Source organism: Talpa occidentalis, unplaced genomic scaffold (assembly GCF_014898055.3).
Source record: "Talpa occidentalis isolate TD23 unplaced genomic scaffold, MPIMG_talOcc4v2.1 talOcc4.15, whole genome shotgun sequence".
Lineage (NCBI taxonomy): Eukaryota > Metazoa > Chordata > Mammalia > Eulipotyphla > Talpidae > Talpa > Talpa occidentalis.
In genome coordinates, this window is record NW_023601543.1 from 20837915 (window position 1) to 20853677 (window position 15763).

The 15763-nt window shown below is 45.1% G+C and overlaps 1 protein-coding gene across 4 annotated transcripts in view; it reads left to right on the plus strand.

The window, feature by feature from the left end:
• The window catches only part of SEPTIN6 (septin 6), a 62841-nt gene extending 51981 nt beyond the window's left edge, over nt 1–10860 (plus strand). Inside the window, exons 9-11 of one of the 4 annotated variants that reach the window (XM_054695581.1) lie at nt 694–884; nt 3006–3050; nt 7885–7903. In XM_054695581.1, coding sequence (XP_054551556.1) covers nt 694–884; nt 3006–3009 — 195 coding nt within the window. In that variant the 3' untranslated portion in view covers nt 3010–3050; nt 7885–7903. Of the gene's footprint in view, nt 1–693; nt 885–3005; nt 3051–6702; nt 7346–7884; nt 9609–9817 lie in introns of those variants that run through there. The other 3 variants (XM_054695580.1, XM_037512020.2, XM_054695579.1) reach the window with 3 other exon arrangements.
• The last annotated feature ends 4903 nt before the right edge of the window (nt 10861–15763 follow it).

Consider the following 15763-nt stretch of genomic DNA (forward strand, 5'->3'; position numbering starts at 1 on the left):
AAAACATGCCTCTATAAAAAAAAAATAAAAAATAAATAAAAAATAAAATTATTTTGTCTCTTTCCATGGCCAAGGACAAGTATTTCCTTTGACCAACTCTGGCGTTGCTGAGGTTTCTTCTGCCATCCATGGTGACCCTCCTTGGTTGGAAGAGATAAGAAAAGGCCGGAGCTTTCACACTGGGCAGTCTCATTATGTAATTCTGTAAAGAGTGGATTGAGCTCGGGCAAATTCCTTCACTTCTCTGCCCTTCTGTTCCCCCATAAATTGCAGATAATAACAGCTTCATCACATAACCTACCACATAGGATTTTTATGACAATTAAATGAGTCAATACATAAAAAGTGCGTCTAAAAATCAGTGCCTTGCCTAAGTAAGCACTCAGTAAATGTTATGACTGTTATAATTGATATTATCTACCAGTTATGGCAACTGTTTTTAAATAAAATATTTGTTTAACTAGAATGCACTGTTCCTTGACCATATTCAGGAACAGAAACTTGGAGAGAAAAATGGCAGGGGTAGGGAACTATCCAGAACATGGTGCTCATTCGTGCCATCATCTCAGTCCCTGGCAGGTCCCAGGGTCCTGTGGAGTTGCCACCCTGCCACCCCCATCTGCCCTGGGCTCCTCTCAGCTGGAACTTGCTCACTGGGGGACTCTCCCAAAATTCTCTGTGCTTCCCTGCCAGCTGCATGAGAAGTTTGACCGTCTGAAGAAACTACACCAGGACGAGAAGAAGAAACTGGAGGATAAGAAGAAATCCCTGGACGATGAAGTGAACGCCTTCAAACAGAGGAAGACAGCGGCAGAGCTGCTGCAGTCCCAGGGCTCCCAGGCGGGAGGCTCACAGACTCTGAAAAGAGACAAAGAGAAGAAAAAGTAAGTGGTTGGCAGCTCCGGGGTGGCGGCTTCTTTCTCCTCTTTGTTTAATTCCTCAAGGCAGGGCCTGGACGCTGAGGGGGCTGAGAAGGGTGCCCAGGGGTGAGCTGTGGGCTGATAGATGGGTTTGGGAGCTTAGAACTGGTCTCAGTGTATGAATGAAGATCAGGGACCCACGGACTCCCTGACTGGGGTAGCTGAGAGTAGAGGAAGGTGTGGCCCCAGAGGCCCAGCCTCTGAGGAAAGCCCTGCAAACTCAAGGGAGGGAGGAGAGTAGAAAAGCAAACGGAATGGAGAGTGGAGGAAGGAGAGAGGAGACTAAGAGAGCTGAAAAGTTGGAAGAAGATGAACAAAAAGGAGGGCCGGTGCCACACAGAGAGGAAAGAGAGAACCTTTACCAGGAGTCTCCGGGCACCCTCGCCCCACCACGACCTGCACCCCCCAAAGATTGACGCTGACTGGTTTAGCCTGTTTGCTCATCCAGTGGCCTTAGGCCGACCCTCACACCCTCCCCAGTCCCCTTCTCATTGCTGCAGCCAAACAGCCCCAATTTCCCACCTCTTCGCTGTCCCTCCCTCTTAGCCACTCCGTTGTTGCCAGCCTGCAGTACTTGGGGAGCCCTCGGATGCTGGCATACTCTGTGTGGCCCATTCTCAATCTGGGGCATGATTTCAAATCCGTCCACCCTCCCTGGTATTTGATCAGGCAGGACGGCAGGGGCTCCTGGTTACCAGATGGGTCCATAACCTGGAACCATCCCCAAGCTTTGCTTGCAGAAGTTACCCCTTCCTCATCCCAACACTCAAGAAGAGAAAAGCATCTCCAGTGGCACCTGTACAACACCGAGGATGCACCCAGTGTTCCCATGGGCTCGTTGATGCAGGGCCACTTGAGCTGCCCTGGGCTGGAGGGGTAGGCAACGTCCTTACTAAAGGGACCTGAGGATTCCCAACTTGGGGATGTTCATTGCCTTCTGTTCTTAGCCACTTGCTCCTCAAGTCAGCTATTGGTTATTTGCCAGAAAGAGGAAACCCTTCCCTTTCCTCCCTGTCCGGCTTGATCACTTAGGAATGAAACAGTGACTTTGATTCAAGAGTAAACCATTTCGCATTTGAAACCACTCAGTTTTGCAATCTGAGTAGACTATTCCAAAATGGAATGTGAATGCTTTCACAGTCCAGAGATTTTTGTTATGGAATCACAACACTAGATGTCAAATCCACTGCCTAATTAACTTTTGGGGTATAGCCTGATGGATAAAGTTCAGCTCAACAGGAAAAAAAAGCCTCTTGGGGCACACTTTATTAACTGATCAGTCACGGTGTGTTCTTTACATCAGCAGGAATGGATTCTTGTTTTGAAGATCAGAAAAACCAAAATTACTCTTCCAGTTCTAACCTGCTGCCTTCATGGCCCTATGGTGTGTGTTAACTCAGTCCCGGGGCACGTCTACCAGCTGCAGGCAGGAATTAGAAGATTCATTGGTTGGGACTCCGTTGGTACTAAAGCATAAATATTCTCCATTGCAAATGTTCAGTGGAATTTCCTCCCAGCCCAGGCTTTCTCCTAGTCTCCTCAAATTAACTGACTCCTTTCCATTCCAGGCAGGAGACACCTTTTTATTTGGGGTTGGGGACTATGCCCTTTTCCAATTCAGAGGTGGGGGAAGAAACCTTTGCTGCCATCTCACACCTCATAGTAGCAATGAGGGCGTCACAAACTAGACTGTCCTCTTCCATACTTCCAGGTGTCTAAGTAGCCCTGGGCCTGGGCTTCTTGGGTAATTCCATGAACTGCTGCAAAACCCAGCATGACATCTGTACCCCCTGCCCCACTGTGCTGGTGGGTTTTCAGAGTAGTGGTGTTAATAGCATTTCTTCTTGCAAGATGGTGGTTGGGTCTAGTAGAATCACATACTTGGGATTTCCTTTGGCTACCCTTAAAGAGGTTAAGAATGAGTACCAGCATTTCGGGGTCCCTATCAACCCACTCACCCCTCCTAACCCCTCCCCTAACTCCTAATCTCCTTTGACCTCTAACTCTTCATTGTTCGTGTCAACTCATAATATTTGATTTCTCCTTAAGTTCACTCCATCTTCATCAGCTCTTACTGTTTTACAGTTAACTCTGCTGTTTGCTGCATGCTGCATGAGACCCATGGTCCTGGTAAGCTTTATTAACTCTAAATAGAACTGGCAGTGGCTTCTAGAACACATCTACCCAAATCTGCCCCTCCTCACACCCAACATTCATATCTAATCTTAAAAGAAGCTGCTTCATTGTCCCAGCTGGTTTCCTCTTGTGACTTAGATATTAAGAAAGAGTTTGGTGTGGTTTCAAGTGTACATGTGGATTGTTTGCCTGCCTGATTAAAAGGGGGTGTTTTCATATTTTTCCTGCTAGAATAAGTGGGTGACAGAGAAGGGTCCTGTGATGAGTATTTGAGGTTTCCATTTTGACCGTTTCTTTTGAAAGAGCCTTAATCCTTACTCTAAGATTAAGTAAACTCTAGCGATGAGGAGGGAAACAGTTGAGTTCACAAACCTTGTCCTGCAATTTCAGTCACCACTGACCCTCAGATTTGGGACTTTTTCAAGCCAATGGAAGCTCGCTTCTCTGTTTCCTTCTGGTGGCTGTTCCTTAGCCAAAGGACTTAACATTTTCAAATTTCCTTTGGCTGTATAATCCCTCAAACCTTCACAGAAGTGGAAGAAAATAAAGAGCTCTCAGATATTCTAGAAAATTCTTTACATTTAATTTGGCTTCATGAACACCTTTGATAAAGGAGGTAAGCAAGTTACCTTTGGTAAAATGGATTCCTGAAGGCTAAGTGTTGTGTCGACAGAAGTGACTAAAGCAGTTCCTGGTATCACATTGCTTATAGGTTGATGATAAGAGCAATTAAGGACCTTATATCTATTCTACTATACTAAGGCAGTGAGTGGAAAAGGAACATAAGTACGTTCAAGTTGACACAATTAGGCTTAGTGATAGTTATTTAAACTTTGCCATAAAAACTTTCAAACAGGAACAAAAGGGAAAGAAGAGGACCGTGCGTCCCTCACCCATACGCACCCATGACTCAGCCCCCAAAAGCCCATCAGCATAAGGCCAGCCCTGCTTCATCTATTATCCCAAACCTGCTGGATAATTACAAAGCAAACCCATATCATTTCATCTATAAATACTCTAACATGAGGGACTTACAGTTTCAAATTTCTCTAAGAAATAATGCCTCTTTAAAAACCCCATAACCACAGCACCACCATTATCACACCTACAAAATTAACAATTTGCTGACACAAAACATCTAGTCAGTGCTCAGAGTACCCTGGTTGTCTCATAAACATCTTTTACATTTGGTATGTTTGGATCAGGGAATGTAAAATATTGAGAAGACTTCTCCCCATTTACCAATGTAGTTTATGATTTAAGTGGAGAGCCTGCTGTTCGTCCCACACTGACTACTGCAGCGAGTGCACCAGGGATTCTGGGCAGCTGGCAAAACATTCGACTTTCAAGCAAACCCTGAAGAGGAAGTCCATAGAGGCTTCTGAAACATAAGGCCTATGAAATTGGGCCAAAGAAAACAACCCTAAAAAGAACAATGAAATGATTTATTGTCTGGCTGGAAGGCATGCCCTGTTAGTTGACTTGAATTAAACAGCTGATTTTCATTGAGGAAGACTCTAAATTCCTAGACTGTCACTCCTCCGCTGTAGTAGTCCCAGTGCCCAGCAAAGTGGAGTGATCACCCGTATTTTCTTTGTTACCCCATTCTCAACAAGGGGACCGGGAGAGCTGGATCCTCGTACGTTGGATTTCCATGAATTCGGGTTTCATTGCCTGTGGTTTGACACAATTTGGTTCAGGTTTCCCTGAGTAAATCTTTGTTAGTGGCCATTACTAAAATGAATTCTGACAAAACTATAATTAAAGCCATACTTTACAAGTGAGAAGCAATTGGCAAACAGCAGAACAGCCAACCCCAATCCCAAGTATGTTGGCTTTTCCTGGCAGGCGGCCCCCCAGTAGACTGTAAAAGCAGTTCTAAACCAAATAGGGGAGGGAAGGTGGGCTTGGCTACTCAAGATCTGAAAGCAGCAAAGATAGCCTGTTCCTTTCCAGAGTCACCCCTCAGTAACTAGGGTGCAGGCGGAATACAGCTCCCTCTTCATCACTGATTTTGAAACGGCTTGAGGCACTGTTTGCAGCTACTCCAACCGTAAGAGAAACCCCTGTGTGGTCGTATCTCAGTTGCAGATACTGTCTGTCAATGGTTACTGGCCCTTGACCCTTTGGGTGGTGGTGCACATCATATGGGAAAATAAGGGTTTACTCTACTACCTGAAAGCACACTGTCTTTAGTTGGTAGGTTATTGCTTTGGGTCTGGATCACTGTTTCCATTCATTTCTATGTAAAAAAGTTCTAGTGTTCCCAGAACCTCCAAAATAACCTACCGACAAATGCCAAATAGGAACATCCGGCTTTTGGAGAGAGGGGGAAACCTGTCTTCCTATCCCACGAAGCTCAGAACATAGGCCTCCTGTAGTGTTTAGGTTTCTTTCCACCTAGGAAGATGAAGAAAAAGAGAGCTACACATTTGTATAACATTTTTACTACTTTCCAAAGTGTTTTTCCATATGATACCTCATTTTCACCTTCCCGAAGTCCTTTGAGGAAGAGAAGAAAGGCATACTCTTCCTCCCTTTATAAGATGTGTAAGTGGAGGAGAGGGGAATTTAAGGGACTTACCAAGGATCACACAGTGTGTTAGTGCTAGAGCTGGAACTCGTAATTTCTGGTATAAATTGCTGTTCACGTGATGTGTGTGTGTGTGTGTGTGTGTGTGTGTGTGTGTGTGTGTAGAGGTTTGTATTCAGCTGAGGCCATGACTGTACAGACATACTCACATATGCATATGTTTTAACTATGCCTCCCAAATATCTAATAATTGTATTTATTTAATGACATAAATGTATTCTTTGGCTAATAAATAGGGGTTAGATGCACAGATGAAGAGTTCTCAGGGACATTGGGGGTGGGAGGAGTGGTAAACAGCCAGGGGCCTCAGGCTCTGGCAGGGCCGGGGCTCTCTCTTTGGGAACATGGGCCGGGCAGTTAGCTTCTGTGATCGCAGTCTCCTCGTATGTCAAAGTAGGACCGATACTACTTGCCCCCTATGTATCACAGAGATGAGGGTTAGATGACAGAAAGGTCAAAGTGCTATGTGAACATGAAACAATAATGGGCTGCCATAGTTCAGGGTCTGTAGGTAACTGCGGCCTGGACCGGAGCTGGGAACCCAGCACCCCTCCGCAAATAGTTCTCAAGCAGGTCTTGCCCTGAGGTACCAGTTAGTTGAGTGGGGCTACCCCGATGGCTACCCGAGGGGAAACCTCTGCCTGCTCCCTTTCTCCCGGGGACAAGGTGATGCAGGGGCTGAGGTCCTGGAACTCTGTGCGGTGGGCCGAGACCACCTGGAGAGTTGCTGAAGGTGTTCCTGCACGAGGTGTGTGTGGGGGCTGTTAGGCAGGACCTGGCAATTAGAAGAGATAAAAAGTATTTTCACGGCAGTTGAGAATTATTTTGCTAACTAATGCCACTCTAGCTGCTGTTCAGGGGCGTGTGTGGTGTGTGGTGTGTGAGAAAGAGGGTTCCCAAGAGCCAATGCAATAAGACCTTAAGACCATCTAACATAGCTGCATTCTAATTTACCCATTAGTCATCGTGACTTAAACCATTTTCTTCTAACCTTTTTATTTTTTGTACATTAATCCTTCCATTCATTAACCCGACTTTTCTTTTCATTTTCAGTTTGGGTTTCCTGTAGATGCCCTTTTCCTGCACAACAGAGCTGGGCCTCCCTTTCTCTAATTCCCCCTTAACACATCGGGGTGGGGGGCACATGACCTGTGCCCTCCCCTCTCTTCCTGACAAGGTTTAGAAAATCCTGACTGTCTGAGGACAGTGTCTGACCTCTGGTCAAGAAGCCAGCAGTCCTTGGAGATGCTTGGAATGGCTTGGAGATGCATGGTGTATCCCAGTCCCCCTACTGGAACCCCCAGCCACACCCCCAACTTTGCCAGATCGTAACAAGTTCAGGACTCCCATCTGCTACTCTCCACCACCCCTGTTCCAACTGACTGCGGTTTGCGTTCCTGAGGTCTTTGCATCCGCCAAGGCTTCCCCCTTAGTCTCCTGCACCCTGGGAGTCCCAGACCCACCTCAGAAGGCCCCAAAGGGAGTTCCTTTTATGCCTTTTTTCCTTCTAACCTCAGTCCAACCCTTTGATTCACTCAAAGTAGCTATACTCAAAAATTTAAAATCCAGAACAAGTTTACTGACACCAATCCTTCCCAGAAAACACAACCACTGAAGAAAAGAGCATAAATGTCTCCCCTCTCTGTAACTCTGGGTACCCCACAGATGCGGAAAGGAGAATAAACCTGAATATGATTACCAGCCTAGTGTCCTGCATGACAGATTTGTGGAATTCTTCCTAGGTGCCTCTGTAATTTCCCTTAAAGCTTCACACCAGCCAAACAAGGCAGGGCAGCAGGTCTCATAACCCCACGCTGTAAACTGCCAACTCGAGCAGTCAAAAGAATCAGTGTTTTGGGTTTTGTTCTGATGAGTCTTCCAGTCTATTGATTTGGTCAGTTGATAAATGATTTTTAACGTGTCTTTTGCACATGTCCCCCAGTAAGAGGAGGTGAGATTCATCACCTGGAGAGGTGAAAAGAGGGTTGTGCCTTGGAAGGTTCTTAACTATCTCTTGTCTCAGGATTTGATACTTAAAAAAATACTCCAGCCCCAGTTTTTATCACAGCACCTGTCGACAGTGGTTTGGGGAACCCCCTCTGAGGTAGAGAGCCCTCTATTGTCAGGGCCACAAGGCAGAGTGGACTTTGGTGTTTGGCCAGTGACAGTGAGAGCTGGAGGTGACCTGGAAATGATGTGTGGCTAACATGCCGTTTCTCTGCCCTTCCTTTGCAGTAATCCATGGCTGTGTACTGAATAGTATTCCCCGCTACAGCTGGACTGGACTCCATTTAGCCTTTTAAGTCAAGGTTCCTCTTTTAACTGACAGCTTTCCTTTGGGGTCCCAGGCAGCCAGATGCCCCCTCCCTACCATGATGAACTTCCACTTCAAGTCCTTCTTTTTGAGTTCTGCCTCCCAGCCCCATGGGCACTGAGCATGACCATCTTCTTCCTTTTTTTTTTTAACTTTTGTTTTTATCAGCTTTTAAAACACACAAACAACACCAAAGTTTTAGGCCTTTGAGGGGTTTCTTACTTCAATAATAGATAATAGGAAGCAAAAAGCAGACAAAATGAAAAGCGAACATAGGCACACACCTTTTCTTGTTGGCAAAGCAAGACTGCAGTTGGGATAGGGATTTCTTGGTGAGTTACTGATGGGTTAGTGGCCAGAGGCAAATATGAAGATGAGGTTGCCAAAGCATAAGCTAGTTTCTTGAGACCATCAAAGTTTTCATTGGAGGGTTTAAGGAGACCTTAGCCTTGGAGGTTCAAAAAATAAAAGAAGTATGGCTACACAGAGAGATGCTAAGTCAGGGCTGCCATGTCTTCTTGGGAACGACATTGGCAGCTTTGCTGTTTTCTTAGCTGCTTCTTCCAAAGAACCCCAAACTTATACCACCAACTGGTCTTCATCTCCCCCTTCAGGTAGTTATTTGCATTACAACTAGGAGACTCCTTCATTGGCATTTGTTTACAGATTAATGTGAAATGCTCTGAAAACTTCTGAAAGTATTAGCACCACCCAGCCTCTGACAGACTTTCAGACACTAGGCAGGAATTTGGTATTAAGGGAGACATTTTGGTCCTTGACACAGATAGGACCTACTTTTTTTTTTTCCTAAGAGAAAATTAAGGCCCAAAGAAATGAAGAGACTTGTGGGAGGTCCCAGAGCTGTTTCTTGCCAGAAGTCAGGCTGAATTCAGTGTCTCCTGCCTGCCCATCCATTTCACAAGTGGATTCGATCTGTCCCAGTATGTTCCTGAAGATGAGATCTTTTGATGCTGAGAGAAACTGAATCGTTTGTAGTAGAGAGCCTTTGAGGTTTTTATTTCCCCATAAAAAATTTTACCTAAGGATGGGGTGGGTAAGACAGGCAAAGCAGAAAACTCCGGGCCAGCTCCTGAACCAGGAGTCACCAGGACACACCTGTTCGCTGGTCAGCTTTCCTGGAAGTCTGGAAGGGGGCCTAGGCATGCATCTCTAACAAACTCTAGAGAGTCTGGTGGAGAAAAATCTAATCTGTGAGTGACCCCAAGGCCTTCAGATAGTCCACCGAGGCTTTTAAAAGAATGTAAATGCTTACTTTGTTGGCTAGCCTTTTTCACTGTAAACAGAAAAAATTTTTCCTTCTTCAGTGAAAAAGCTTTTGAGTTAGTACAATCATTAGTTTCTTCAATAACCAAAGTATTCTGTTTACTTCTGGTGAAACAAAACCAGTCACTTGAAAGGGTCTGTGCTTTTATTTTCACGGACTGGAATGGAATGGCTTTCCTGAAACACACACACACACACACACACACACACACACACACGTCCTTTCTCTTGAGCCAAGAAGTCTGCTTTCCTTAGTTGGAGTGAACATCACTTTTGGGTTTTGTTTTTTGTTTTATTCATCTGGCATTCACATGTGGCTGTTAATATGTGCTTGTTTTTCATTAAAAACAAGAAGCTTTAAACTGGTGTGTGGTGTTGTTCAAACCCTCTCAGCAGATGTCCCTGGTGGTGGTGGTGATGGCCCATCAATGGCCTCATTTCTAACCTGTCTTCTTCAAGTGTCATCTTTGCTACCTCACACTGCCCGCTCCCCTCACCCTCTCTTACTTCAAATGTCCTTTTTCTTTGGCTAATTTCATGTTTTCTTTCTCTTTCTCTCTCCCTCTCCAGCTTTTTTTAATCTTGTCTTCAGCAGCTGCACTAAGTCTAAAGGAGAAGACTGCCATTATAGAAGAGTTAGGGCTCCATATTGTCTCAAACCAGAAACCAACCAGTTCCCTCTCCCCTCAATCTGAGTGCACACACACACACACACACACACACATACACACCCCACGCCACATCACACCAACTAGTGCTCATGTGTCCCTGTGTCCAGGCAAGAAGCTCTCTCCTGACTTACATGGCATTTTAAATGGAAGTGTCTTGTCCTAACTTAACAAGGCAGGAAAGGAGCCGTCAGAGCTGGAGAATGGACCCAATGTAACCTCAGAGACCACTGCAGGACGACTCACCCAAGTGTAAGTGACTGGGGCAGGAGACCTCAGCTGTGGGTGTGGAAGTGCTGTTCATGGGTTTGGGCTTGAGTTTTCGGTTTTTCTTTTTAAACAATTCTCCGGTTCAATGGTTGGACTGTCTCCAGCCACTATTAAACATTTCTGAATATGGAAAAGACGTTCCAGCGACACTCGTATCTTCGTCAGCATTCACAGACCTTCTGCAGACTCCCAGCATGGGGGGAAATGGATCCAATATCTAACACTCAGGTGGAAAGGGCGAGGCAGGAGGGAGTTTACACTTAGTGAAAGCAAAATGATCCATTCAACCTTGCGAGGCCAGTTGGGGTTTTAAGAGAGGTCTCTGCTCAACCTGGGATCTGGAGGGTGAGCTTTGATGTTGATAAATCTGCCTTGAATTCATTGGTTTGACTTGCATCAAAATGCCATGTGAGTGTGCTCATCCCCATAGACTCCTACAGCAGTCGCCATTCCACTGGCCAGTGTCTCTCGAGTCTCTCTGCATGTTTTCCACAATCTGTTTGTTTTTCCTTTCTTCTCCTTTGTTCTTTTTGCTCAAAAGTGTGACCAGTCACTGCCCCCCTCCTCTGCGGGGCTTTCATTCTTCGCCAGGAGAAACATCCCAAAACCAGCACTGTTTAGCTTGATACCTTTCTAATGTCCATGTCAATTTTCAATAAAATTCAAAGAAATGCTCAATGACTGTGTGATCTGATCTTAAATCATTAGGTGGGGTGACCCCACCAGGGTTTGTGTTAGGAGGAGTGGGTGACTTGAGGGGTGCAGGGAGGCACCAGCAGTCTGTGGGCAATCTTCTTAGTTTGGCTGCTGCTCCCCCTCCCCCCATTCTGGGCCAGAAATTCCCGCAGGATGAGTTCTCTGTTTTCCCTCATTGGCATGGATTTAACTGATCAGGTTGAATTCAGTATCAACTAGGATAACAGAGGACGTGGATCCTACAGAATAAGATTGGTGAGTTTTAATTCCAGAAAGCAAAAGAACTCCTCATTGTATGTCTTCTCTCATTTAATCCTGTGATGTGCAAAATCCCAAAAATTCATGGAAATGACTGTTCTTTTTGACTTGAAAGGCATTCTGTTGGTGGCAGGTAGTATTTTGTGTCCTGGGTCTACCAGGGAGGAGCCTCTCCTGTCCTGTCTCCCTCCCTCCTGCCTTCCCCTTCCCCTGCATTAGTGTGGGCAAGAGAGAAAGTGGAAAATTTTCATAATTTTGTCAGCAATTGAGGTCAGGTTTCTTTTTCTCAGCTTCATTTCCCGAATAGCCAGATGCTGGAGATAAGACAGTGTTCCTCATCCTCTCAGTACCAAGGCCTGGGAACTTTTGGAACACCAGAGGAAAAGACACTGGCCTGTCTCTGGGCAGTTCGCACACTAGGGGGCAGTCAATTGAGACAACACTGGCTTCTGATGTCACTGAGCAGAGGGAGGCCCCGACGTATGGAAAAATACAGGCCCTGGAGCCAGACAGCCTTACTAGCTTTGTGTGCTTTGGGGGCATGTTGTGTTAAAAAATCTGTGAAAGGAGAACATCAGTAACTCCCTTGCTTGAGTAATTGTGAAGGGGACCTGAGCTAATGTAAATTAAAGACCTAGATATCCTTTATTAAGGATGGACTTACCCCATTACTAGAAGCATCTTAGGTTTCTCTAATCAAGGGTTACTCTATCTCAGCACCATTGCCATTTGCGGTCAGATAATTCTTGGGGGGGTTTGCTGTCTCATACATTGTTGCATGATTAGCAGCATCCCCACCTAGATATCAGAAGCACACCTGACACCCTGCCCCTCATGTCTCCAGTTCTAACAAGCAATAATACCAACAGATGTCGCCAAAATTGTTCCATGTTGAGAATCATTGCTCTAGGTCAGAGGTCAGCAAATTTTTCTGTAAAGTGCCAGCTGGTAAATATTTTAGGCTTTGCAAGCCATGTGGTGTGTGCAGCCATTCCATCGTTACTATAGCATGAAAACGGTCATAGATAATACGCAAAAGAATGAGCGTGGCTATGTACTGATAAAACTATGGACACTAAAATTTTAAACTCACATGTGATTTTCCTTTTCACCTGTCTTGAATTATTCTTTTTATTTTTTTTCAATCATTAAAAAATGTGAAAGCGATTCTTAGTAAGAGTCATACAAGCGTAGGTCGGGGCAGCAGATGCGGCCTGTGGGCCATAGTTTGCCGACTCCACCTCTAATGCAGCTTTCTACTTAGTAATGCATCATCAAGACTCAGGTCCTAAAAGTGACTAGCCAGTCAGAAGAAATCATAAATGAACACAAATGGCTAAATTTTTCATGCAAGTTAGGGGGCAAAATGGGTTCAATGAAAATTTGCCTACAGTCCTGCTAGAGCATAGGTGAGGGAGGAAGGGGCCCACAGTGGTGATGACAGCCTGCCTCTGGGGTTTTGCTGAGGAGGGGGGAATGTCAATTGCTTCTAGGGAGAGAATCGAGCCCTAATAAACAACCAGGGCTCCAGTTGTCAGCACCAAGGTTAAGCAGCATTGTCTCCTGTCTAAGATTCCCCCGCCGAGGGAGATTCAGCCTTTTGCTGCAAGGACAAATTTCTTGAAGGTTCATTATTTTCAAATGTGGGTGCTCCTTAGAAAAGTTGCTCATTAGACCAGTAGTACTGTACAGTATTGCTGCCTGGACCTACTGTCCCTCTGTGTCCAAGTCCTGCCCTTCCTTAACTTGTGGCTCAAGCTTTAGAAAGTCCTTGTCCGGATTCAATGCCCATTAAGAATTACATGTATGCCTGTTAGGTATAGGGTTGGGGACAAGCTCCTTATCTTGATTTTGGGCTTAATGAAATTACTGTAAATAAAATGATAAGGGTGTATTGAACACTTCATTGGGTTTGGCCAAGTGCCCTATGCTAGGGGGATCTAGTTTTTGCATGAGATCTAGTTAGACACTGCTATTGAGGGACTTACGGACTGGCCTTATCTTTACTCTATCATGTTTTCTAGTACTTCCTAATACCCAGTCTCCATTCCAGACCATTCAGTCTCTGCATAGGTCTGTCCAAGCTCGACAAACTATTTGTTTTTTTTTTTTTTTTTATATATAGAGGCATGTTTTATTTATTTATTTGTTTGTTTATACATGCACTGGGTACAGTCAGAAGCACGGGAGGGTGAGAGAATTCACCAGAGCCAGAGCGGGGAACAGAACAGGCAGAAGGACAGAAGTACACTGCTGAGGGGAGCAGCGGGCGGCAGGAGAGGTCTGTGCACCATGTGGGACCCTCCTCCGGTGGCCAAGGAGCAGCCGGGGATTGAACCGGCGCCGCAGAGACCGCGGGCAGCTTCGCAACCCAGCGTTCAACCACTGCGCCACTGGGGAGGCCCTCGACAAACTATTTGTTAATGTAATATATTTCTGGAACCATTTGAAAATAACTTATATGTATCATGGCCTTTTATCACCAAATATACCTAAGTGGTGTAAGTGGTGTTTCCTAAGGATATTCTGTTACATAAACATAGTTATCAACTATAGAAATTTAAACATTGCTACTGATAAATATGCTTTACAGCATTATTCCCCCTGCCATTTAGGATTTGATCTGGGATCATCCATTGTGTCCTGTCTCCTTAGTCTCTAATTTGGAACTGCCTTTCTTTGTTTTTTAGGACTTTGATATTTTTGAAGTCTCATTTAAGAAGTAGATTGTTCTCATTTGGGATGAATGCGTTGCCCAATTTCGTCACTATATAATTATTGTTCCCCCCCCCTTTGCTACTAATAAACAATCTATGGGGAGAAACTATGTTAATGCAAATATCCTACTCATCAAAAATTTCCCCTTAGGGGCCTCCCTGGTGGCACAGCGGTTGAGCGCTGGGTATCAAAGCTGCCAGCAGCCTCTGCGACGCTGGTTGGATCCCCGGCTGCTCCCCGGCCACCGGAGGGTCCCGCATGGCGCACAGACCCCTCCTGCTGCCCGCTGCTCCCCTCAGCAGTGTACTTCAGTCCTTCTGCCTGCTCTGCTCCCCGCTCTGGCTCTGGTGAATTCTCTTACCCTCCCACGCTTCTGACTGTACCCAGTGCTTGTATAAATAATAAATAAATAATAAATAAACAAACAAATAAATAAATCTTAAAAAAAAATTCCCTTAGATTTAGCGTCCGTTGATAATTCTTGCCTTGTGCTAATGTACAAAATGATTATTTTCCAACTCATGTATTCCCTTCGTATTTCCCAACCAGCACATGATATTCTATTGTAAAAAAAAAATCCTCTTCTTCATTATGCTTTTATCTATTTAGTATTACTGTGGATTTATACTTTTTATTTTTTCAATGGCTCATTACAGTCCTTTACTAATTTGGGTGCTCAAATCACCAAGATTTGGCCAGTGAGAGCTCCTACCTATTGCTTTAATCTATTAGTAAACATCCCACAAGAGGATACTGTAGTGCAGAATATCTTGATCAAGAACTTTTGTGATGTAATTTCTGGGATAGTTTATGCTGCATTGGAATTTAAACTTTACGTTCTTTGTTATCTTTGTTTTTCTTGATCTTGACGGATCTGCATCCTTTACCCTGGCTGCGACCAGAAAATTCTTGATTTCCTCAATTGTTCCAGGCATGGTTACTGGGCGCACAGGACTGTGCATGGCTGGCACAGCGACTGGCAAGAAACAAGGAGGATGGAAAAGAAGACATTGAATTTTATGCAGAACTTTGTCCCCACCTAGACTGTAATCAATTCTAGGACACTGGGGAAAACCCAGTTTTTCCTTTGCATTTGAGCACACAGTAGGTGCTGTATAAATTCCCATTGACACTCATTGACGAATAGCACAGATTGGCAGAAGAAGTGAGGGAACAGACTGGACCAGATCCGTGCGTGGAGTGATAGGTTTGGCCACAGTAAGTAATTTAGCTGTTTGCTGCAGCGCAACGTTTAACCATCATTTCTAGGCCCCCATTGTATTTTGTCAATATTTTGCATGTTTTAAATCGCTATATGAAATGCAGAACTACTTGCAATCAGGATTAGAACTGTGTCAACATGGTATTTGTATTTGTCAACACTTGGAATGGTGTATGGACGAGAAAAGTGGCTGATCTGAGATGTGGCACTGAAGATTTTCTTTTACAAGTGTTTCATTTTACTATGTTTTCACGATAAAATGCAAAGCTAATGATGCACGACACGCAGAGCTCTGGAAGCCATCCTCTGAGGAAAAGGCCTCTCCAAGAGCTGACGTTTACTAAAAAAAAAAAAAAAGTGTACAACCCATTCCAAATCTAAGTGCCTCCCAAAGGTCGCGATCCACCGTCGTCCTGTCCAGAAATCCAGGGGAAAGTGGCAGGCCGGTCGCTGCCAACCATCGTCGGAGGGAGCCTTCCAGGGATTTAATGGAAACGTGTTCCCGAAGCTCGGAGAACCTTCCACATTCCCTTTCCGGAGTCCCCGCCCTTCGCTGTCACTATATGCGTCAAAGGCCCGTAGCGATCAAAGGAGGGAAAAATGTGCGTCGCGCGAGATTCTGCGACGGGATTTTGAAGTTAGGGATCAGCCGCAGCGCACGCGCACTGGCCTCACAACCTCGGG